Source organism: Hypanus sabinus, chromosome 13 (genome assembly GCF_030144855.1).
Source record: "Hypanus sabinus isolate sHypSab1 chromosome 13, sHypSab1.hap1, whole genome shotgun sequence".
Taxonomy (NCBI): domain Eukaryota; kingdom Metazoa; phylum Chordata; class Chondrichthyes; order Myliobatiformes; family Dasyatidae; genus Hypanus; species Hypanus sabinus.
This window is the reverse complement of record NC_082718.1, coordinates 81,069,837-81,094,815: the sequence shown is the minus strand read 5'-3', so window position 1 is coordinate 81,094,815 and position 24,979 is coordinate 81,069,837. Positions and strand designations below refer to the sequence as shown.

The 24,979-nt window shown below is 41.3% G+C and overlaps 1 protein-coding gene across 1 annotated transcript in view; it reads right to left on the bottom strand.

Moving 5' to 3' along the window:
• The window catches only part of grk3 (G protein-coupled receptor kinase 3), a 262,680-nt gene that overhangs the window by 99,805 nt on the left and 137,896 nt on the right, over positions 1 to 24,979 (bottom strand). The window contains exons 4-7 of the mRNA XM_059988030.1: positions 17,052 to 17,153; positions 15,956 to 16,030; positions 12,931 to 12,992; positions 7,028 to 7,079 (exon numbers count right to left, since the gene is read on the bottom strand). Of these exons, the coding sequence (XP_059844013.1) occupies positions 7,028 to 7,079; positions 12,931 to 12,992; positions 15,956 to 16,030; positions 17,052 to 17,153 (291 nt within the window). The remainder of the gene's footprint in view (positions 1 to 7,027; positions 7,080 to 12,930; positions 12,993 to 15,955; positions 16,031 to 17,051; positions 17,154 to 24,979) is intronic.

Here is a 24,979-nt window from a genome sequence, read left to right as displayed (position 1 = left end):
CTGCCTGTGACATGAGCCAGGATGATTTGGCAAAATAATGCATAGCTGAGAAGTTGGTGCAGGGGGCAGGGCTTCAGGTTCTTGGATCATTGGGATCTCTACTTGGGGAGGTATAACCTGTTCAAAAGTGATGGGTTGCACTTGAACTCGAGGGAAACCAATATTCTTGTGGGCAGGATTGTTAGAGCTGTTGGGCAGGGGGATGGGAATGGGAGTAAAGAGGATAGGACAGATGGTAAAAAGCAAAGATAGCATGCAGTCAGACCGTCAGGAAGGGCAGGCAGATGATAGGACAAAACTGCAGTATCAGTAGGTGCATTAGGGATGCAGAAGCACTCAGTGTTATATCTCAATGCAAGGAGTGTAAGAATTAAGGCGGATGATCTTGATGCACTATTACAGATTGTCAGGGATGATACTGTGGTCGTCACTGAATCATGGCTGAAGGATGGTTGTAGTTGGGAGCTGAAAGTCCAAGGTTACATATTGTATCAGAGGGATAGGAAGGTTGGCAGAAGGTTGCTTTGCTGGTAAAGAATGGCATCAAATCAGAAGAAAGATGTGATATAGGATCAGAAGAAATTGAATCCTTGTGGGTTGAGTTAAGAAAACTGCATGAGTAAAAGGACCCTGATGGCATTTATATACAGGTCTCCCAACAGTAGCTGGGATATGGACTACAGATTACAACAGGAAATAGAAAAGGTGTGTCAAAAGGCAATGTTATGATAATCATGGGAGATTTCAACAAGCAGGTTGATTGGGAATATCAGGTTGGAAATGGAAGCTGGAGTTTGTTGAACACATACGAGATGGCTTTTTAAAGCAGTTTCTCGTTGAGCCTATGAGGGCATCAGCTATACTGGATTGGGTGTTATGTAATTAACCGGATGTGATTAGGGAGCTTAAGGTAAAAGAACCCTTAGAAACCAGCGATCACAACGTGATTGAGTTCAACTTGAAACCTGATAGGCAGAAAGTCTGATGTAACAGTATTTCAGTGGAGTAAAGGAAATTACAGTGATATGGGAAAGGAGTTGGCCAAAGCAATTTGAAGGAGATGCTAGCAGGAATGACAGCAGAACAGCAATGGCGTGAGTTTCTAGGAAAAATAAAGAAGGAACAGGATAGTTGTATTCCAAAAACAGAGGAATACTGAAATGTCAGGATAGAACAACCTTGGCTGACAAGGGAAGCAAAAGAGAGAGCATACAACAAAGCAGAGATTAGTAGGAAGACAGAGGATTGGGAAACTTTTAAAACCCTACAGACAGCAAAGAATCATTAGGAGAGAAAAGATGAAATTTGAAAGCAGACAATATTAAAGAGGATAATAATAGCTCTTTCAAGTATGTAAATAATAAAACAGAGATCAGAGTGGATATAGGACCAATAGAAAATAAGGCTGGAGATATAGTAACAGGGGACAAGGAGAAGGCAGATGAACTAAATGAGTATTTTTCATCAGTCTTCACCGTGGAAGACACTAGCAGTGTATCAGATGTTGAAGGCTTTGAGGGAAGAGAAGTGAGTGCAGTTACTATTACAAGGAAGAAGATGTTAAAAAAAGCTGAAAGACGCAATGGTATCCAAAAGTCACCCAGACCAGATGAACTGCACCCTATGGTTCTGAAAGAGGTAGCAGTAGAGATTGTGGAGGCATTAGTAATAATCTTTCAAGAATCATTAGACTCTGGCATGGTGCCATAGGACTGGAAAATTGGAAATGTCACTGCAGTCTCTAAGAAAGGAGGAAGGCAGCAGAAAGGAAATTATAAACCAGTTAGAGTGACCTCAGTGGTTGGGAAGATGTTGGAGTCCATTGTTAAGGATGAAGTTATGGTGTACTTGGTGACACAGGACAAGATATGACAAAGTCAGCATGGTTTCCTTAAGGGAAAATCTTGTCTGACAAATCTGTTGGAATTCTTTGAGGAGATTATACATAAGATAGATAAAGAGGATGCAATGGATGTTCACTTTCAAAAGGCCTTTGACATGAGGCTGTTTACCAAGTTAAGAGCCCATGACATTACAGGAAAGTTACTGGCATGGTTAGAGCATTGGCAGGAGTGTTTGGTAGGAGGCAGCGAGTGGGAATTTCTGGTTGGCTACCAGTGACTAGTAGTGTTTCACAAGGGTCAGTGTTGGGACTGCTTCTTTTAATGCCGTATATCAATGATTTAGATGATGGCTTTGTTGCCAAGTTTACAGATGATACAAAGGCTGGAGGAGGGGCAGATAATGTTGAGGAAACAGGTAGGCTGCAGAAGGACTTAGACAGTTTAGGAGAATGGGCAAGAGAGTGGCAAATAGTTACGCACTTTGGTAGAAGAAATAAATGGAAGACTATTAATGTGTAGACTATTTTCTAAACGGAGAGAAATCCAAAAACCTGATTTGCAAAGGGACTTGGGAGTCCTTGTACAGAACACCCTAAAGGTTAACTTGCAGGTAAAGTCAGTGTTGAGGAAGGCAAATGCAATGTTCACATTAATTTCAAGAAGTCCAGAATAGACATGCAGGGATGTGATGCTGAGGCTTTGCAAGTCACTGTTGAGACCTCACCTTGAGTATTGTGAACAGTTTTGGGCTCCTCATTGAAGAAAAGATATGCTGGCATTGGAGAGGGTTCAGAGGAGCATCATGAGGATTATTCCAAGAATATAAGGGTTATTATACAAGGAACATTTGATAGCTCTGGGTCTGTACTTGCTGGAATTTAGAAGGATAAGGAGGGATCTCATTGAAACCTTTTGAATGTTGAAAGGACTAGACAGAGTAGATGTGGAAAGGATGTTTCTCATGGTGTGGGAGTCTAGAACAAGAGGGCACAGCCTTAGGATGGGGGCATCCATTTAAAACAGAGATGCAGAGAAATAGTCAGAGGGTGGTAAATTTGTGGAATTTATTACCACAGGCAGCTACGGAAGCCAGGTCATTAGGAGTACTGAAGGCAGAGCTTAAGAGATTCATGATTGGATACAGCATCAAAGGTTACAGGAAGAAGGCTGAGGAGGGAAGAAAAGGATCAGCCATGATTGAATGGTGGAGTAGACTTGATAGGCCAAATGGCCTAACTCTGCTCCTATGTCTTATGGAGATGAAAAGTCCTTGAAAATGTGTCATTGGGTTCTGGGAACATTTCAGTGATGGGGCAAGTGAAGTTATCCCCTTTTGTTCAAGAGCCTGATGGTAATTACTGTTCCTGAACCTGGTGGTGTGAGCCTTGAAGTTCCTCTATATTCTTCCAGATGACAGCAGTGAGAAGGGAGCATGACCTGTGTTGTGGGGTCCCTGATGATGGATGCTGCTTTCCTGCAACAATGCTCCATGTAGATGTGCTCAATGGTGAGAACAGTTTTACCTGTGATGGCCTGAACAGTATCCACTTTTTATAGGATTTTCCATTCAAGAGCATTAGTGTTTCCATACTAGGCTATGATGTAGCCATTCAATGTAATATCCACTACACATCTATAGAAGTTTGTTGAAGTTTTAGATATCATGCCAAATCTTCGTAAACTTCTGAGGAAGTAGAAGGGCTGTTGTACTTCCTTCGTAATTGCATTTACATGCTGGGCCCAGGACGGATCCTCTGAAATGATAACACCGAGGAATTTAAAATTGCTGACTCTCTCCACCATTGAGCCTCTGATGAGGACTGACTGATGGATCTCTGGTTTCCTCCTCCTAAAGCTAATAATCAGCTGCTTGGTCTTGCTGTCATTGAGTAAAAGGATATTGTTGTGGCACCATTCAGTCAGATTTTCAGTCTTCCTCCCTATATACTGTTTTGCCACGAATTTACTAATATTATGGAAGCTCATAACATGCATACAGTGAAAAGCTACTTTTGCATCAAATCAAATCAGTGAGGATTGTGCTGAGCAGCCTATTAAGAGTCGCTACACTTCCTGTCATCCGGTATGCCCACATCTCACTCACCCAAACTGTAAAGCTTTGGAACGTGGGAGGAAACTGGAGCTCCAGAAGAAAAGTCACATGGTCACTCGGAGAACCTACAAACTCCTCACAGGCACCAGCAGGAACTGCACCACAATCAATGATTGCTGGTGCTGTAATGCATTAACGACCACACTACTATGCCACCCTGACATCCCTCAAATCATGTCTTTGAACCTTTGCAAAAACTTTCTGCAAAAAGAACAACTGTTCAGTCAAAGAATGCAGTGCCAGGTTCCTGCTAAGTAAGAACAGGGATGTGCTGGGAGGGGTGGGGGGAAAACAGTAACTGGAGCAAAAGGAAAGGTAATAATCAGGCAATGGATCATCCAGAAGGGGATATTGCAGAGAATTCCACTGTTACTATTAAAGTCCAGGTCCACAGTCATAACATGCTTACGTATGAATACCAGCAGTATGAACAATAATAGATCATGTAGCAATTAATTGTCTTACTTCTCTATTAAAAATCACAAACAATCCAAATGCAGTTAGTTAGTTATTCATCTCTTCAGCAGGGTCCTCCTGCTATGGGTGTGGTAAAAAAACTGGAGTTATTAGATCACTGAAAAAGCCTCCAAATACACTGGTCTTCTCACCGTAATCACTGTGAAAGTAGATTATGTTTCAGTATCTTGTGTTTGGTTAAGAGGATCATCAGGGAGATGTTACAGGATCACTGAATTTTATTTAACAAAAAGGGTGTACAATTATACAGAAATTATCATAAATTGGTTTTTCATTAGACCAATTTGTCTACATTTGTGGTTTAAACAGCATCTTTGGGCTAAATTGCAATATACATCCAGAATTCATATAAGGTTTGTCAAGATACTTTCCATATAACAATTACAGCACGGAAACAGACCATCTTGACCCTTCTAGTCCGTGGCAAACGCTTACTGTCACTTAATCCCACTGAACCGCACTCAGTCCATAACCCTCCATTCCTTTCCTGTCCATATACCTATCCAATTTTGCTTTAAATGACAATACCGAACCTGCCTCTACCACTTCTACTGGAAGCTCATTCCACACAGCTACCACTCTCTGAGTAAAGAAATTCCCCCTCATGTTACCCTTAAACTTTTGCCCCTTAACTCTCAACTCATTTCCAACCTTGAAATGGCACATCACTTGACATGTTGTGCAGAAAAAAAAGACCGATGTACGATGATGGCAAAAATGAGCAAAAGGAAGGATTAAATTCTGAACAACACACACAAAATGCTGGAGGAACTCAGCAGGCCAGCCAGCCTCTGCGGAAAAGAATACAGTTGCAGTTTCGGGCTGAAACCCTTTAACTGGACTGGAGAAAAACAGATGAGAAGATAGAGTTAGAAGGTGCGGGGGGAGAAAGAAATACAAGGTAGTAGGTGATAGGCGATACCAGGTGGGAGAGGGGCGAAGTAAAGAGGTGGGAATTTGATTGGTGAAAGAGACAAAGGGCTAGAGAAGGGGGAATCTGATTGGAGAGGACAGAAGCCCATGGAAGAAAAGGGGGAGGAACATGAGAGGGAGGTGATAGGCAGGCAAGGAGATAAGGAGAGAGGGGCAGGCATTACCAGAAGTTCAAGAGATCAATATTCATGCCATCAGGTTGGAGGCTACCCAGATGGAATATAAGATGTTGCCTGAGTGTGTTCTCACTGTGCCAGTAGAGGAGGTCATGGACTGACACTGAGGAGGTCATGGAATGAGTGGCCACTGGGAGAACCCATTTTTTTCTGAGGACAGAGCATAGGTGCTCAGCAAAACAGTCTCCCAATCTACATCGGTGTCATCGCTATACAGGAGGCCACACCAGGCGCACTGGAAACAACAGATGATCCCAACAGACTCACAGGTGAAGTACGTAGTGAGGGAGGAGGTGTAGGGGCAGGTGTAGCATTTGTTCTGTTTGCAAGGATAACTGCCAAGAGGGAGATCAGTTGGGAAGGACAAGTGGACAAGAGAGTTGTATAGGGAGCGATCCTTGCGGAAAGCTTGGTGGTGGCATCCCAGTGGAGATGGTGGAAGTTACAGAGAATTATGTGCTGGACATGGAGGCTGGTGGGTTGGCTAAATTCTGGATGTGTCTTCTGAAAGATGTGGATTCTACATTAGAATCTATAAGCAAGGATTCCCAATCTGGGGTCCAAGGACCCCTTGGTTAATGGTAGAGGTCTATGGCATAAATAAAGGTTGGGAATTCCGGTTCTGCATTATCTTTCAAGCGGGATTTGTAATGTCATACATTGTCTTCAATGAGTTGTACTGCTAAACAGACTGCATGGAACTGGCCCTACTTTATAATTCTCACTCATCAGCTGTCCAATGACTAGAGTGCCTCTCCTTCTTGGTGCATATTTATATTAGTAAGTAGAACTGGCTTCAAATTATAATGAAATAAGGTAACCAAATTAATCCTTTTCAGTAACCTCGGTAATATCAGCCCCAAGTTAAACTGACAATTCCTGCTGATAATTACAGAGCCCATTGATCCGAACACTGAGAGAAGAAAATAAACTGTACCCTATTGTGCCACCTTGGTGAAACAAGAATCACAGGCAGCAAAAAAGACAGACCACCAGTTCCAGGTTTAAAATGAAAGCTGAACAGTTTTAGGACGCGTGCCCACTTTAAGGCCACAGCAATCTTTACAAAAAGAGCAGCAGATGGTTGAAAATACTTAAAACTGGTTACAAACAATAAACCTTGGAATTCAAGATAGTATATTTTTTTAAATCAGCACAGATGGCTTCCCAATAAGTAAGATGAAACAACTAACTGCCATCTTTACAGCACCATATTCCATTACATCACTACTTTGGTGTGTGATCACTTTTGCAAAAAAAGGGAAACACCCTTATCATGCTTTGCACTAACCACTGGTCATGATTTCTTGTTTTTCATGTGGAGGCCTTCAGTGTGCAAATGATTAAGTTGATAGAGCTTCAGATAATACAAAACTAGTACTTTATATATGTTACCAGACAGTAAAATAACACTACAAGTTGTGAGCACTGGTGTGGAAGACAACTCATACTGTAAATACCTTCATAGTAACTAACGTACTTACATGGATATTTAATTCTACGTTCTTCCATTGGCAGAAACGAGTGAATCTGTCACTGAAAAAGAAATCAAAAATGAGAGATCTGTGGATCAAAAAAAAGCAAGCCTCAGATATTGAGACAATAAATTCATGAAGAAAAGGTAGACTTGGAAGTCAAGGATAATCTAGCAAGATTCGTTCTAAATTTCCAGATTTATTTATTCTTCTTGAAGTTATTGCTTTACATCTTAAATCCTTCCACTATGGATGTGCTAGGTAATTCATTTTCCAGATTTGTACGCCTAACTTATGATACAGTGTGTCATGGTTGTTTTCCTGCCTCTGTTGCAGTGCAAGTGGTTGCCATGATTACAGTAACTTAAGAGCATTGCAATGTGCTACATCAGACCAATAATCTGTCAAACAACAGATGACTGGGCTAGCTGAGATATTAATGTGGAGGAGTGGCACTGAGCCAATGGCAAACGAACTTGCTATCCTCTGTTATGAAGATGACATTCATTCTCTCATCCCAGACATCCACCAGTGCCCAGGCTATTTCCATCGACTTAGAATGCTGGGGTCACCATGCTGTCACTTATACATCCTAAGCCAAACGAAGAGCAGCTTAAGATCATCCTCCAGGATCACGCTCAACTGTCCTTCACCAGCCTGGTTGAAGTCACTGAGCAGATCCAATGGGCAGACAAATGGAAGACAGATACTATGGACATGCACCAAGGGATTAACTAGCATACGTATTACATTTTACATGGTGTGAACTATAAGATTAGCTTTGTTTCTATTATGTCATAAAGCTATAGAGTTGTATAGCAAAGAAAGACCCCTTGACCCAACTCAGCCACGCTGACTGAGAAGTCTATCCACATTAATTCGGCCCTAATCCCTCCATTCTTTTTCTATCCATGTATCTGCCCCAAACCTGTTCAAAGAACAGTCTCAGCCTCATTTGTTTATTCATTCCATAGATGCTGCCAGACCTGCTGAGTTCCTCTAGCATCTTGTGTCAGGAATCTACAGAATCTCATTTTTATGATTTGCTGCTCCAAATGCTATTTAAGCACTACGATTGTATCTGGCTCTACCACCGCCTCTGACGGCTTGTTCTATATACTCAGCGCACTGTGTCAAAAACTTTCTCTTCAGATCTCCCTTTAAATATTTCCCCCCTCACCTTCAAACTACACTTTCTGTCCTTGGAAAAAGATTATGACTCTCTACACTCCTCATAATTATATGGACCTGTGTAAGGTCACCCTTCAGCCTCCTGGTGCTCCAGTGAGGTCAGTCCCAGCCTATTCAATCTGTCCTTATAACTAAAGCCCTCCATTCCAGGCAACATTCTGGTGAATCTGTTCTGTGCTCTCTCAGGTACAACCACATCTATGGCATAGTGACCAGAGTGGCAAGTAATATTCCAAGTGCAACATACACAAGATGCTGGAGGAACTCAGCAGGTCAGGTAGGATCTATTAAAATGAATAGATAATCGATGCTTTGGGCCAAGACCCTTATTCAGGACTGAGAAGGAAGGGGAAAGGTACCAGAATAAAAAGGTGGAAGGGGAGGGGAAAGAGGCTGGCTGCAAGGCGATAGGCAAAGGCAGATGTGAAGGAAAGAATATGGACTGGAGAAGAAGGAATCTGATTGGAGAGGAGAAAGGGAAGGAGGGGGGGACACAGCTGGAGGTAATAGGCAGATGAGAAGAAGTAAAAGGTTAGAGTGGGAATAGAGGAAGGGGGCGTGGAGGAGGGTGGAAATTTACCAGGTGGAGAAATCAATATTCATGCCATCAGGTCAGAAGCCATCAGATGGAATACAAGGTATTGTTTCTCCACCCTGAGGTTGGCTTTGTCGTGACACGATTCCAATTGCAATCTAATCAATGCCCTGTAGAGTTACAACAAGATGTCCCAACTCTGATTCTCAGTACCCACGTCCATGAAATGAAGCAAGCTAAAAACCTTCTTCAACACCATAATCATTTATGTTGCAATTTTTAGGGAGCCCTGAAATTATATGCCAGGGTGATTCCACACATCAATGCTTCTGTGGTCCCTGCTAATTACCGTGTGTGTCTAGCCAGTTTTAGAGGACCTCCCATTTGACTGGATCATATCCCTTCTGCCACCCAACCTTTCAGCTGTTCCTTGTCATTCTGTATCCTTAGGCATCCACCACACTATCTACAACTTCATCAATCTTCTTATCATTATCAAATGTACTTATCACACCACAAATATTCTCATGCAAGTCGGTCACAAATATAATAAACAGTGTAAGTACCAGTACTTGCAGTATACTATTGGTTACAGACTTTCAGTCAGAAAATCAACCCTCCTATCACTAAACCAATTTTGAATCCATTCTGTCAAAATACCTTGAACCCCAAGCATCTCACTGAAGTCAATGTGTATAATGTCTACCTCCTTGCCTTCACAGTTTCAGTCACCTCCTCAAAAACCCTCCTTGACACTGTTTTGCACTTGTATATTGCACTGTGCAATATGATGAAGAACTGTTATTGTCAAAGTTTTCACTAACATTGAGGTCAAACAGGTGCAGTGCAAAGTTAGTGACCTTCCTTTTCCTTCTTCACACCCTTCTCCTGCTCCAGATCTTCAGCTGCTCTTCATTTTGCTTTGGTAGGGAGTATCCCATCATGATAGCAAGATTATACAACAAGCATTAGATCTTCAAAAGTGTTGAAAAGTTCAGACAATGTTTCAAAGATTTAATTTCATACCTTTTGTGTGGCAGTTTGGCCCTTGGCATGAAATCAGTGTCATCTGGAATCCCACACACCAGTTCAAAGTTTGAAAATACCATTCTCTTTTTCAGTTCATTCGCCTCTGACACGTCTGATACCAGGATAAGGCTTTCCTTTCCAGAACATCAGAGGTATCCTCCTTCTACAAAGGACAGGGTTTCCTTTCCTCTATCATTAATACTGCCCTCAACCATATTGCCTCCATTTTCTGAACATCTGCCCTCACCCCAACTTCACTACCTCCAGCCACATCTTTACCTCCCTCACACTCTCCACTTTTGGCAAGGATCACTCCCTTCATGATTCCCATGACCATTCATACCTCTTCACTAATCTCCCCCCGGCACCTACACATTAATCTCCTCCCTCACTTCCATTCAGGGCCCCAAACAAATCTTCCAAGTGAGGCAACACTTCAACTGCATATCAGTCAGAGTCATTTACTGTATGCAGTGCTCCCAATGCATGTATCTTTACATTCATGAGACCTAACGTAAATTGGTGGGATCACTTTGTTGAGTACCACTGCTCCATCCGCAACAAGCAGGATTTCCTGGTGCTCAACCATTTTAATTCCAATCACTATTCCCTTTCTGACATTCTCCTCTACTGCCACAATGATAATACGCTCAGGTTGGATGAGCAACACCTCATATTCTACCTGGGTAGCCTCCAATCTGATGATATTAACATCAATTTTTTTAATTTTCGCTTGTTCTTCTCCTCAACTACCTATCAACTCCACATGGTGCCTGCCCCCTTCCGTCCTTTTCTCCTCTCATCAGATTATTCCTTCTTCAGTCCTTTACCTTTTCCACCTATTACTCCCTGTTCCCCTCCCCCACTTTCTTATTCTGGCTTCTTCTCTTTTCCTTTCCAGTCCTGATGAAGGGTCTCAGCCCAAAACATTGACCATTTATTCCTTTCCATAGATGCTACCTGACTTGCTGAGTTCCTCCAGCATTTTGCAAGTGTTACGAAAACACTTGTCTAGGACTACTCTTGGAAGTCAACGTACAACTAGAGAAGCCCTCAGAGCAACCCAGATCTAATAGCACATCTGAATTGCTCCATTAGAAGAGACCAAGGAAGTATCCCGATTTGAGATGCAGCAGCAAAGGAACAAGGTATCAGGAAGGTGAATGCCATTGAATACTAAAATTTGATTACCTCCTAGAACTTCATCAGTTCAGCAAGAAAAATTCCATACATATATTGCTTCATGCATTGCACCACCATTATCATCTCAATTACAATTCTCATGTACTGCTCCAACTTTCATTCACACTGGTATACTTACTACCAATCCTATACCTCAGCTATTCAGTCATGGCAAGCATATCACCTTATTGCAAGATTACATTATTCTTCTCTGTCTCTTTCACAGAAGCAAATGGTGAACAGCCAGCAAATATAGCTACAGAGTAAATTATTGTCTGATGATACCCCGAGACAGTAGAATATAGAGAGAATGTTGGTAATCATGAGATGGATGGCAATTCCAAGATGGTGGCGCGATGCAGCTTGCAGCGGCCACTCCAGAGCTGATTATCTGTTATTTGTGAAGCGGGGTGCCGTACGCAATCATAATCGGTTGAAAACGGACGTGGGAGCACGGAGGAACATCTGGAAATCTCCAGGAAGACCTTCTTCATTGCTGCTGCTGTTGTGAGGTCCAGGTATCTGCTGGGAAGAACAGGCCCCCAGTCCTCGAGGTCACGTTGCTGATGGCCGTTGGCGGGGGCGTCTTAATACGCTCGGCAGAGGATGGTGCTCGGAGAAGCTGTGCTGGAGGGGATGATCGGAGGCTTGGAGGTTCGACGGACTCAGAGTCCGCCGCGGTCAGGTTGCTTTCATTGTGTACTGCGTCTGCGAGTCTGAGTCGGGCGGCGCCGTGGAAGTCCATAGCGGAGGTATTCCCTTCTGCCGCCGGCGTGGGATGACGAGTCAAATCGGGACCCTGGGGACTTGTGGAATCTGTGTGGTGGTTTCTTTTGAACTTATAGTCTTTTATCATCTTTGGACTATTTTTACTGTGCCCATGGTCTGTTTTTTTTATCAATTATGCTATTGTTTGCACTGTTGTATCTATGTGGTTTTGTGAAGGTCTTGTAGCTTTAGTTTTTGGTCTTGTTTTGTCTGATGGAATTGGAGCTCCTTTCCGGGGAACGCGCTAAGATGGTAGCGCGATATTAATATGCAACAGCCTCTCCAGATTCTGGATTGGGGATTGCCAAACGTTATGTGGATTTTCTGGTGTAGCCTGTTTTGTCATATGCTTTTGTGATATCATTCGGGAGGAACGTTGTCTCATTTTTTAACTGCATTGCATTTGTGGTTTCTAAATGACAAATAAATTGAATCTGAATCTGAAACAAAGCCCATGACCATTGAAAGATTGAGGTCACTAAAATTATGCTATGTGTATACAATGATCCTTAACATCAACATTCTTGGAACATACCCTTCTAACTTGCAGATCTGGAAAGTTTTATTGATACTCCATTCCCTATGCACTCCATTTCCCACCATGGCCATACCTTTGTATTTCTTATTTCAGATATTCAAGAATAATTCAAGTATAGATCCCATATAATGAATCACAAGAAACTGAAGAGAACACCTGTGAATTAACTCAGTTTTACGTTCCTCCTGTGCATAGATGTACCTGTGCATATTACACAAGAGGTACTGAAGGTGCTGGAAATCTAGAGCAATGCACATAACGTGCTGGAGGAGCTCAGCTGGTCAGTTTCAGCCTGAGACCCATCACCAGATGATGCCTGACCTGTTGAGCTCCTCTAGCACATTGTGTGTATTGCTCTAGATTTACTTAGAACCTTGGGCAGTTGCATAACATATACTCTATTCTCAGCAGTGTTTGCATAGGATGAAATACTTCATAAACATCATTCTTACAAATAATTTTATCAAGAAAGGCATTCACAGAATGAAAACCACTTTTGTCAACAACATTTGCCCAGCACACACTTTGTAGTATTCCTATTGCATGAACATTTCTAGAAACATTATTTGTGTATTACATAGCTCTATGAACAACAGCTGCAACACATATACCTTCCTTAAACATTCGAAGTGTATACCTTCCACACACAAAAGTGAACTTTGTACATACCTCTCTATAAATTTCTGAAAAATCTTTCCTCGTAGACTGTCACAGATCTCTTCAATGTATGGCTGTTAGAAAGAAATGACAATTGAGCAATAATTAACAGATTGCCAATGTTGGAATTTTTACAAGATTTGAGGTTGTTGATTAGTGCAAGCTTCAGAATACTGTACTCTCACACATCCAAAAAAAATTTGCTGATTCACATTATCTCTATTTTAACTTAATAACTCTACCTGGAGCATTCCCCAGCATTTTAAAGCAAAAGCTGACATATAATACTTCAAAGCATAGTAAAGCTCAGAGGGGGATATGACTTTGAACTGGAAATTTCGCCAGCCATTTCAATGTGAAGGCTGTGGGATGCAGATGCGTGAGTGAGGAGGAAGGAAAATGCTGCCTGAGGCCCAATAATAGTGTTTATTGTGGAGACTCAGAAATTCAGAATCAATCTGCTGTCACTTAGGCAGGGTCATAGGAGCCAAAGGACAAGAGTGGATGATATAGCCTTACAAGACTGTTCCATCATACTATTAAATTGTGAAAGATGCATACACTAAGATCCATTTAATCTTATTTGCATCATATCCTTTAACACCTTTGTACACACACCAAAAATAATCCTTTCATCTCAATCTTGAAAATTTCAGTTGACACAGTAACCACTAGCTTTGGAGGAAAAGAGTTCTAGATTATCATGCCTGTTTGTGTGGAAATAAAACACCCTGCAACTAATTTCTTAAATAGCTCCAAGTTTTAAATTATGCCTTCTTGTTCTGATTTTTTAACAATATGATCTCAGCAAATTCCTTTACTTCCGAACACTTTAATTCAGGACCATTCCAAACTCAACTTACCCTAACACAATACTATACCTTCTTCAACACTAATTCATCACCTGACTCGTGGAGTTCATTGTGACACAAAGGACTCAGACTAAATGATTTACTTGCCAGAATAATTCTGCACCAGTTCCCAAGGTGGATTTTAGTGGAATGGAATGAACTTCACAGCCTGCAGTAAGAGTCTGATAAATGTTCGGACTTTTACACAGAGAATTAATTTAAAAATGATCCATTATTTTCCATAAAACCGCTAAAGACTTGTCAATGTATTTTTTAATGTGTTTGGAAATTGTTAGAACACACACTTAGTGGCAACTTTACTAAGTATGCCACTGAATGTATGGTTGTGATCTTTTGCTGCTGTAGCCCATCCAATTCAAGGTTTGAAGTGCTGTGCATTCAGAGATATTCTTCTGCACGCCACTGTTGTAACACGTAGATATCTGAATTATAGTCAGCTTCCTGTGAGCTTGAATAAGTCTGGCCATTCTCTTCTGACCTCTCTCATTAACAAGGCATTTTTGCCCACATAACTGTTGCTCACTGGATGTGTTGTGATTTTTCCACACCCTTCTCTATAAAATCTAGAGTCTATTGTGGGTAACAATCCCAGGAGATCAGCAGTGTCTGAGATACTCAAACCACCCCATCTGCTCCAACTATAGTTCCATAGTCAGTCACTAAGATCACATTTCTTCCCCATTCTGATATTTGAAAAGGAACAACTGAATCTCTTGACCGTGTTTGCATGCTTTTATGTATTGATCTTCATTTCTAGAAGGATTGAATTCAAGAGCAGGGAGGTCATGCTGCAACTGTACAGGGTACTGGTGAGGCCGCACCTGGAGTACTGTGTATAGTTCTGGTCTCCATATTTGAGGAAGGATACACTGGCTTTGGAGGCAATGCAGAGGAGGTTCACCAGGTTGATTCCAGGGATGAGGAGGTTAACCTACAAGGACAGATGATTCGCCTGGGACTATACTCACTGGAGTTCAGAAGAATGAGAGAGGATCTTATAGAAACATACTAAATTTTGAAAGGGATAGATAAGATAGAAGAAAGTTGTTTCCATTGGTAGGTGAGACTAGAACTAGGGGACATTGCCTCAAGATTCAGGGAGAAGAGTTAGGACAGAGATGAGGAGAAACTGTTTTTCCCCAGAGAGTGGTGAATCTGTGGAATTCTCTGCCCAGGAAAGCAGTTGAGGCTTCCTCACTAAATAAATTTAATAAACAGTTAGATGGAGCTGAGTTTACAGACAGATCAGCCATGATCTTATTGAATGATGGGGCAGGCTTGATGGGCCAGATGGCCCACTTCTGCTGCTATTTCTTATGAGTTGCTGCCACATTAACGAGCAGCTGTATAGGTGTGCCTAATAAAGTAACCAATGAGTGTATTTACAACGGTTCAGATTACTTTGTCTCATTTTGGATGACTTGGAAATTGAATATTTTAAATCATTTAGGAGCTTGAAAGCTCTATCTAGGTCTATGAATTAACAGATGCCCATTTTTTTCTCAAGTTATAGACAAAGAATATTTTGTTTGCATCATGTGATGCACCTCAGAATGTGGAAGATGCTCAAATTGCAGAAAGCTTCACCAGGGGAATGCTGTCAATAGTTTCCACATATTTTCTGAGAAGATTGCTAAAGTTTCAATAATTTTGCCAAGATTAAGAGAGCTTGTTACTAATTGTAAAACTCAATCTTATTACATCCAAATGCAGTGGATACATTTTAAAGCAAATCTGAAACAAAAGAGAAACACCTCCTCAATAAAACATGTTTTATACAGGATCTAGTTGAATATGGCGTTTCTCAGGCATTAGAGGCACAGTCCAGAAAGGATCTTAATGAAAATGTGTGGATCAATGCCCATCAACTGCCGTGATTCCTCTAAATTGTGTGTACTGGCTATGTGTGTCGAGTTGGCCTCACCCCATAAGGGTAGGTGCTGCTACGTGATGTTAAATATTACATTATGAGTCCCAATGTTAGGATGGTGTAAAATAATCCATCAGAAGTGGTTACAGTCATTAGATGGAAGACAAAAGAGATGACAGACTTATTTGTTTTCATTGTTTGACCTGGACTACTGAATCCACATTTTAAAAAAGAGGCTAGCATGTAGCATAAGATGCCTTTTTAAGTAAATTTGCTATTGCTAACTTAGACACACCTGGAAGAGACTGGGTGGCAACTGCTTCTTAGCCAAATGGGTTTGCACATGATCCACTGCTCGTTTGGAGAAAGGCTGCAACAGAACAAGTAGTGGGTTTACTTTAACACCTTCTCTCATATTAATATATCAAAAATTTCTATAAATAAATATTTTGAAATTCATAAGTCTAGCAAGAATGCTAACTCTACATCCAGCTTTTAGCAATTTATTGACCATCTACTTCCATTAACATGGATAAATTTTTAACTTCTCAAGACTCTCAATTCTGGTAATATTAGATGAATTAACACATCACTTTGGCATCAACTTTTTTCTCCACCATAAGCGCATTCTAACAAGTTTAAACAGTATTTCAAATATAGTCTAACAAATTTCATCCTTTGATAAAACAACAGATCCTTGTTTTTGTAAATGTGACTCACTATTGATCTAGAATGTTGGAACAATTAAGGTCTGGAATGGTGAAATTGATCATACTTTCATAGCAAAGCTAAAATTCCCCAGATGTGGATCTTGGTGTTTGTGTTTTTCTGCTGCTGTAGCCTATCCACTTCAAGGTTCGACGCGTTGCGTGTTCACAAATGCTCTTCTGCACACCACTGTGAGAACGCATGGTTATTTGAGTTATTGTCCCCTTCCTGGCAGCTTGAACCAGCCTGGCATTTTTCTCTGACTTCTATCGTTCGCAAGGGGCTTTCACCACAAAACTGCTGCTCACTGCATCTATTATTTTTGTTTTTTTCTGTAAACTCTAAAGTCTGTTGTGTGTGAAAATCCCAGGAGATTAGCAGTTTCTGATAAACTCAAACCATCCCATTTGGCACCAACAATCACTTCACAGTCAAAGTCACTTAGATCACATTTCTTCCCCACTCTGATGTTTGGTCTGAACAACAACTAAACCTTTTGTCTGCTTGCTTGCACACACTAAGTTGCTGCCATATGATTGGTTGACTAGATATTTGCATTAACGAATATGTGCACAGATGTACCTAATATAGTGGCACTGTATGTAATGCATACAATTCAAATCTCCTTGCAGATGTAAAATGAAGTTTACAAAACAATTATTTCAATATAGAAGTAAACTTACATGTGAACAGGACAACAATTCTTTCATTATATATTTATCATAGATTTGTCGACTTCTACATAAACGATCTTCTTCAGAGTCCAACTTTTCATAGTCCTTTATCTGCAATGAAAAAGTATTACTATTTATTATAGTCGTCTTATAAACTGAACACTATTTGACGATACAATATGGAAACCAATGTCTTACATACATCCTAAATGTTGCTAGAAGGGAATATTTTCTCAAGAGTATTACCTTTACAAAGTTACTCATGACCCAAGATGACTGTGATTTCAGTTATCTTCGCAAACACGAGGAAACCTGCAGATGCTAGAAATTCAAGCAACACACACAAAAAGCTGGTGGAACGCAGCAGGCCAGCCAGCATCTATATGAAGAAGTCCAGTCGACGTTTCGGGCCGAGACCCTTCGAGATGTTTCATCCTGAAGGGTCTCAGCCCGAAACATCGACTGGACTTCTTCATATAGATGCTGCCTGGCCTGCTGCATTCCACCAGCTTTTTGTGCGTGTTGTTTCAGTTAACTTTGTTTTTTGTTAGTTAATTGGATTATCTGCTCAAGCACTTTTTAATTGGTTCTTTCAGCATCTTCAATTTCTTTAAAAGATGGGAAAAGGATTCCTTGGGCAATTTAAAGAAATATAACCCAACCTTTTTAGGCTATAATGATATTTCTGGTAACACTGGCTATAGTTGTATTTAATGGAGTGGAAGTTGGATCCAATTTATTGGAAAGGATGGACAATTAAGGAAGAATAAAGAGTGGATTGTGAAAGAGCAAAACTCAAATTTAGAAAGGTAATCAGCACAATCAAGTACTTAAAAGCATTTTTCATGCAGCCCAATCACAATTTATAGGAAGCATAATAATATGTTCTTTCTCACTTCTAGCCTGGACAATGCTTATAGTACATTCATATCTTTGTTAACTGGGCAATGATGTGGCAGGTTGAATTATCTTTATGTGTTACAAATTGTTTTACTTATGTCTCATTTATTTCAACTAAGCACAAGCAAGTGCTAAATCAAAAGACATAAATTAAAAACTTTCAGTCTTGACAGTAGATGGGTCATCTGCACTGGCAGATTACAATTCAAACAGTGATAGGGGTATTCAGTGTTTACAGTGTAGCTCATTGCCAGCTAGTACTGCAATATTAGTTAATATACTACTCACAAATCAAAGAGTTGCCTGATCTTCCACCAACGTAACCAAAAATATTTTCTCAATCCTGTTGCATGACATGACATAGGGTGGGTGCCTTGTGTCTGTGCTGATACTGTATATATCACGTATTTGTCAGTTCTGGGCAGTCATATGCCTAATCTAAAGTTGAGAAGTACACTAAGCAGTTGTGAACCATGTGGTCCTGTGAAACCATGAATTTGCAACATAACAAATTTACAATGAACGCAAGTATGGATATGCATTACATAATGAACGGCTGCCAACACAGGGATCAGGTTAAAAAGCTTCTATTTGCCCCCATACTTTGTTAGTATTTAACAATTCCTCCTCTGCTGGACCTATTGAGTTCCTCCAGCAGTTTGTTTTTGCTCTAGATTTAGCATCAGTGGTCTCTCGTGTCTCTTGTCATGTACTTTAGACAAGTGCAAACATATAAATCAATTAAAACACTACGAACACAATGTGATTTCCTGGGAGTGAGGTAGGGTCCAGAGGAAGGAAGTGGTTAACTTGGCGCATTTATAATACTGAACTGCAAACCATTATGGGCATTCTTACTTTAGCTGCGACTGTGGTGTATGCAGGGTCACATGCAGGATGTGTACTACGGAATGCCTGCATTTGTCCACTGTTGTTCAGATTTTCAAAGTACATTTATTATCAAAGAATGTATATACAACCTTGTGATTTGTTTGCTTACCAGCAGCCACAAAGCAAGAAACCCAAAAAAACCCCAGACATCCCACCCCGCAAAATCTCTTTTCAGGGAGATAGCTCCCCGCCCCCCCCCCCCCCCCCGGCCCCCGTCAACCTCCAAGTGTGCACGTAATAGTTTGTTTGGTGGTTTTGTCTAATCTGTAAACCAATTTGGGTATATGCAGAAAATGTGACATTAAAATATGTACTTGTATTATATTACTTATATTATCATGCGGTCTTTATTTATTCTATTACAACCTTAAGCAATCTAGAGGGAGTTTGGCCTCATCACGTAGTACATCAATAGAGTAGCTCCTTAGCAGCTAGCCAGCTAGGTTAAATTATGTTAGCTATGCTAGTGAACAAATGACACCTGCTAAACTCACCTCAACATGTCTTTTACATTTTAACCCACCATGGGCAACTGTTGCAAACAGTGCAGCAAGCAACACTGTCATTATTTTTGAGTTGGACTGTAAAGCCCACCCACAGAGAAAACTGATAGGTCTACTCAACACAAAGAGAGACCAATCAGGATGCTCCCTCTCGCTCTTCCTCTTCCTCTCCCTCTCAAAATAAAACGATTTCCGAGATACTGTATATAATTTGCAGGCGACAGGGAGCCACTATCAATATGCAGGAGTCTCCCAGAACTTCCGGGAGAGGAGGGATGTCTGGAACTCAATTTCAAAAAAACAATACAATAAAGACCAAACCCCACTGCACTGACAAAGGGAAATATACACAAATCATGCAGACAACAGAAGCAAGCAACAACTTTCCAAAACAAAATGAGACCTTAAAGCCGAACCCTGAAGCAGCCCAGAGTAGGCCCAAAGCCTCAGAATCAGCTCATCATATTTTGGTAGCCATATGAACTTAACTAAGCAGGACTCAGGAAACCAGAAGTTTGAGGATCCGGATCCAGGGATAACTGTGAGTCAAGCCTTTTTTCACTTCAGGGGCATCTCCCATTATTGCCACTCCACATGTACGATCTCTGCCTTACCAAGCAATCTAATGCCCCTGCGCTCACTATTCCAAGATTTCTTCTGGTCCCACTCCTCTCTCAAGTGCCAACATCCAGCATCATCAATCCACTATATTTTCCAGTTGCCAGACTAGCGTTGTGTTATGTCCAAGTACAATTTTATTCTGCAAGATTTCCCACCTGCTTGTTGACTAAGTTAGTGGGTTGCTAGACAGGAAATGATTACTCTAATTATAATGTTGTTTGACTATTCAATGCTGCTGGAAATTCTGCATTTCTTTAAACATGTATAACCTCCCTCCCATTATATACTGCATGAGAGAAACACAGATCTGTTTGCAATAAATTAGTCAGGAATGCTGTTATCTGCTCACATATTATTAACAGGAGAATGAAGTGTATAGATGGAGTCATGGCATGAACAGATGAAAGGCCATTCTTTTGTTTACAACAGAAACTAATTAGTGGTGGCTCAACAGAATATCAAGCAAACTTTTAGGGAGCTTGAGAAGGAATTTGTGGTAAAAACTCCACGTTTTTCTCTACCCCCAAAACTGTACACAGCCAACCTCAGTAACCTAGAAAGACCTGCTATGTTTTACAATACTGAGGCAGATTCAATAGGCTTCTTGGCACTATCTCAATTTATCCCTTTGTAACAGCATGAAAGTAATCTTTCTTAAAGTAGTAATACCAGGTTTTTGAGAGAAGGCCAAATGTAAACATCACCAATCACACTTCATAGGTGAAAAAATAAAACGAAAAAGGCTTAAGGTATTATTCCAAGTGAATTCAAGTGAAAATAGGCTACCACAGAAATATACAATAGACCTTATGGAAGGGAACAAGGCAATTCAAGTCAACATTGGATCACTACAAGAGCACTGCAGGAAGTCTCACTCCAAACTTGCCCAGCATTCCCGATTTTTTCTTCCACGATTTCAAGTACTGATCTGTTCCCCTTCAGACTCAGCTTCCTTTCTCCATGCTGGCAGCCAATGCATTCCAGATGTTGTATACTTGCTAGCTTCAAATAAGCCTTTCTTCATAAACACAAAGGACACTGCAGATGCTGTGGTCAAATCAACATGTACAAACAAGCTGGAGGAACTCAGTAGGTCAGGCAGCATCCGTGGAAATGAGCAGTCAATGTTTCCAGCCAAGACCCTTTGTCAGGACTGAAGGAGGAGGGGGCAGGGGCCCCATAAAGAAAGTGGGGGGAGGGTGGGAAGGAGAAGGCTGGTGGGTGCCAGGTGAAAATCCAATCAGAGGAAAGATCAAGGGGTGGGAGAGGGGAAGCAGGGAGGAGATAGGCAGGAAAGGTGAAGAAGGAATGTAAGGGGAAAGCACTATTGGTAGTAGAAGAAGGCAGAGTCATGAGAGAGGTGATAGGCAGCTGGAAGAGGAGGCAGAGTGAAAGTGGGATGGGAAGGGAGGGGGAGGGAATTGCCAGAAGTTGGAGAATTCGATGTTCATACCAAGGGGCTGGAGACTACCCAGACGGTATGTGAGGTGTTGCTCCTCCAACCTGAGTTTGGCCTCATCATGGCAGTAGAGGAGGACATGTATGGACATATCCAAATGGGAACGTGAAGTAGAGTTGAAGTGGGTGGCAACCAGGAGATCCTGTCTATTGTGACGGACGGAGCGGAGGTGCTCCATGAAGTGGTCCCCCAATCTGCGTCGGGTCTCACCGATGTAGAGGAGGCCACTCCGGGAGCATCCAATGCAATAGATGATCCCAGCAGACTCACAAGTGACGTGTTGCCTCATCTGGAAGGACTGTTTGGGACCCTGAATGGTCGTAAGAGGGGAGGTGTAGGGACAGGCGTAGCACTTATGCTTGCAGGGATAAGTGCCAGGTGGGAGATCTGTGGGGAGGGACGTGTGGACCAGGCAGTCGTGGAGGGAACGATCCCTGCAAAAAGCAGAGGGGTTAGAGAGGGAAAGGTATGCTTAGTGGTGGGGTCCTGTTGAAGGTGGCAGAAGTTGTGGAGGATAATATGTTGGATCCGGAAGCTGGTGGGGTGGTAGGTGAGGACAAAGGGAACACGGCCTCTGTTGTGGAGACGGGAGGAAAATGGAGGAGATGCAGGTGAAGGCATCATTGATGGCAGCAGAAGGGAAACCATGATCCTTAAAGAAAGAGGACTTCTGAGATGTCCTGGAACGGAAAGCCTTATCCTGGGAGCAGATGCAGCGGAGACGGAGGAACTGGGAATAGGGAATAGCATTTTTACATTTGGCAGTGTGGGAAGAGGTATAGTTGAGGTAGTTATGAGAGTCAGTGGGTTTATAGAAGATGTCGGTGGACAGTCTGTCTCCAGAGATGGAGACTGAGAGATCGAGAAAGGGGAGAGAAATGTCCGAGATGGACCAAGTGAATTTGAGGGCTGGGTGAAAGTTAGAGGCAAAGTCGATGAAATTGACGAGCTCTGCATGGGTGCAGGAAGCAGCACGAATGTAGTCGCCAAAGTAGCGAAGGAAAAGTTGGGGAGCAGTACCAGTGTAGATTTGGAGCATAGACTGTTCCACATAACCCATGAAGAGGCAGGCATAGCTGGGGCCCACGCGAGTGCCCATAGCTACACCCTCGGTGTGAAGAAAGTGGCAAGAGGCAAAAGAGAAATTATTAAGTGTGAGTACCATTTCCGCGAACCAGAGGAGTGTTGGGCAACTGGTGAGGTCTTTTGTCAAGAAAGTAGCGGAGGACTTTGAGGCCTTCTTGATGGGGAATTGAAGTGCATAAGGATTGGACATCCATAGTGAAAATGAGGCCACGTTGTTATGGAGTCTACCCTGACCTCATCCTGTCACAGATATTTCCTGTGCACTATCCATCCCTCCCACACCCCGTTGACAACTTAACGGAATCTTGTTTTCTCTTTTCCCCAGTACTGTCGAAAGGTTTTCCAGCTAAAACATTAACTCAGTTTGTCCTTTTAAAGATACTGACTGTGCTTCTGGGTGTTTCAGGTATTCTCTGCTTTTATTTCAAAGTTTAATAAAAGTTCATCAAAACATCTGTGATTTTTATACTCTGAGCCTCTCTTTATGAAGATCAGCACCATGGATTCTTGTATTTCTTAAAATTGCTTTTTTAACATGCCCCGATTCATGTAGATATAGAGCCTGGTCTTCTTCTCCTGTAACCCTTTTAGAACAGAATCTTTTCTAACCTGTCCTTTCTCTTCCTACCAACATTTCTTGATGTTGAACAATTTTTCATTAAACTTAATCTTCTGTATGTTTCTATTTCCAACAGTGTAACTCAAGGTCTATCATTATTCCACAAGAATATTAGACCACAAGTCCATAAGACATAGGAGCAGAACTAGGCCATTTGGCCCATTGAGTCAAGACTGACTTATTTTACCATTCAATCCCATTCTCCTGCCTTCTCCCTGTCACCTTTGAAACCCTTATGACACCCCCAATCCTCTTATCCATGCTCTCCAGTGAGATCATGTCTTGTTTTCTTTTGCAGCAAAAGGACCATAAATGCACATAATACTTCAGTTGCATTTCCATTCACTTTTCAGTTGATTCATCCCATTTGCAAGTTATTGAAAATGATTATAAATATAATTCAGGAAAAACAGAGCTCAGTACATTGTAGAACATAAATATCTACCCTCCTTCAATCAAAAAAAAAGTTCACTATTTCTTCCCACCACAGAAGTTAAATTTGTCTGTGCTTGCAGGGTTTATCCTTGCTCCACCTTTGGAAAAAGGAGGATTATTGCAATTGCCTCATCCTGAAAGATGACAAGTATTTTTGCAACTTCTACCTTTAACCTCCCCTTCAACCCAGGATGCATAAAATTTAGACAAATGCCCTAACAACTAGCTTTGCTAAAACTGCTTTTTTATCAAAATTTTATCCACATCAACAACCTATTATTTTACTATAAGTGTGGCAACACTTCTTCCCTTGATACAAACACCAACTACTCATTTACTACCTCAGCCATGCCTTCCATTTTCAAGAATGGATCTTCATTTTGGGCTCAAATCATTCCTATCTTACATCTTACTGCTCTCCACTATTTATATGCTAATAGAAAACTTCCCAATTCTTGTCCAAGTCAGGGATAAATCATGTTCTTATTCTCAGAAGGTCACAAATCTCTGGAACTCTTTTTTACAAAAGGTGGCCAAAGCAGAGTCTTAATATATTGAAAGTAGAATTAAATAGATTTGAAAAGTAAGAGTGAAAAATTGTTGGTGTTGACCAGGAATGCAGTGTTAAAGATATAATTATATTAGTGGTGATTTCATTATATCATACAGCAGGTTTAATCCTGCTCCTAATTCGGAGAGCTACAGATACAATGCAATCCTGACCATGTGGTCATATCAGGGACCAGGACTGGGACTATGGATACTCTATAGTCCTACATATGACATATACAAGTAAGGTAGGAGAGAAGATTAAGGATTAGGATTGGAGAGGGGTAGCAATAATTGTTATGAAGAACATTGTGATGCATGAGGGAGAGGACATAATTTCACCAATGTCCTATACAAATAAAATATAACCTCCCTAGTTTTGCACTGTGTTCTGCAAGCAATAAATGATAATATTTTGTTAGTTTTCCTAATCTGTCACTGTTCTTGCACAGTACCCCTTTATAAACCATGCACTAGGATATTCAAATACCTCTATATCACAGAGCTCAATGTTCTTTCACTTCTTACAGTAGATAAAATGCTTTTGTTCCTCCTTCCAAGCTGGACAATTTTGCAATCTACAACTCAATCTATCCGTCTGATGGTGACGGAAGCAGAGACGATTTCATTATTCAATAAGCTAGACAAACAGTTATGTAAAAAGGAAATAAAGGAATGTGGAAACTGTGTAGACATTTGAGATTAAGAATTATGTTGGCACATTGGACTTAAAGACCTTTAATTTCTCTGTTTTTTTAAGCAACAATTGCTGGCTTTCATGTCAAATGTAGTTCCCCATTGGGTGGCAGGACGAAGATACATCTCTACCAAAGGAGGTATAAGACACTTCTTTCCTCCGCTAGCCTGCAGGCCA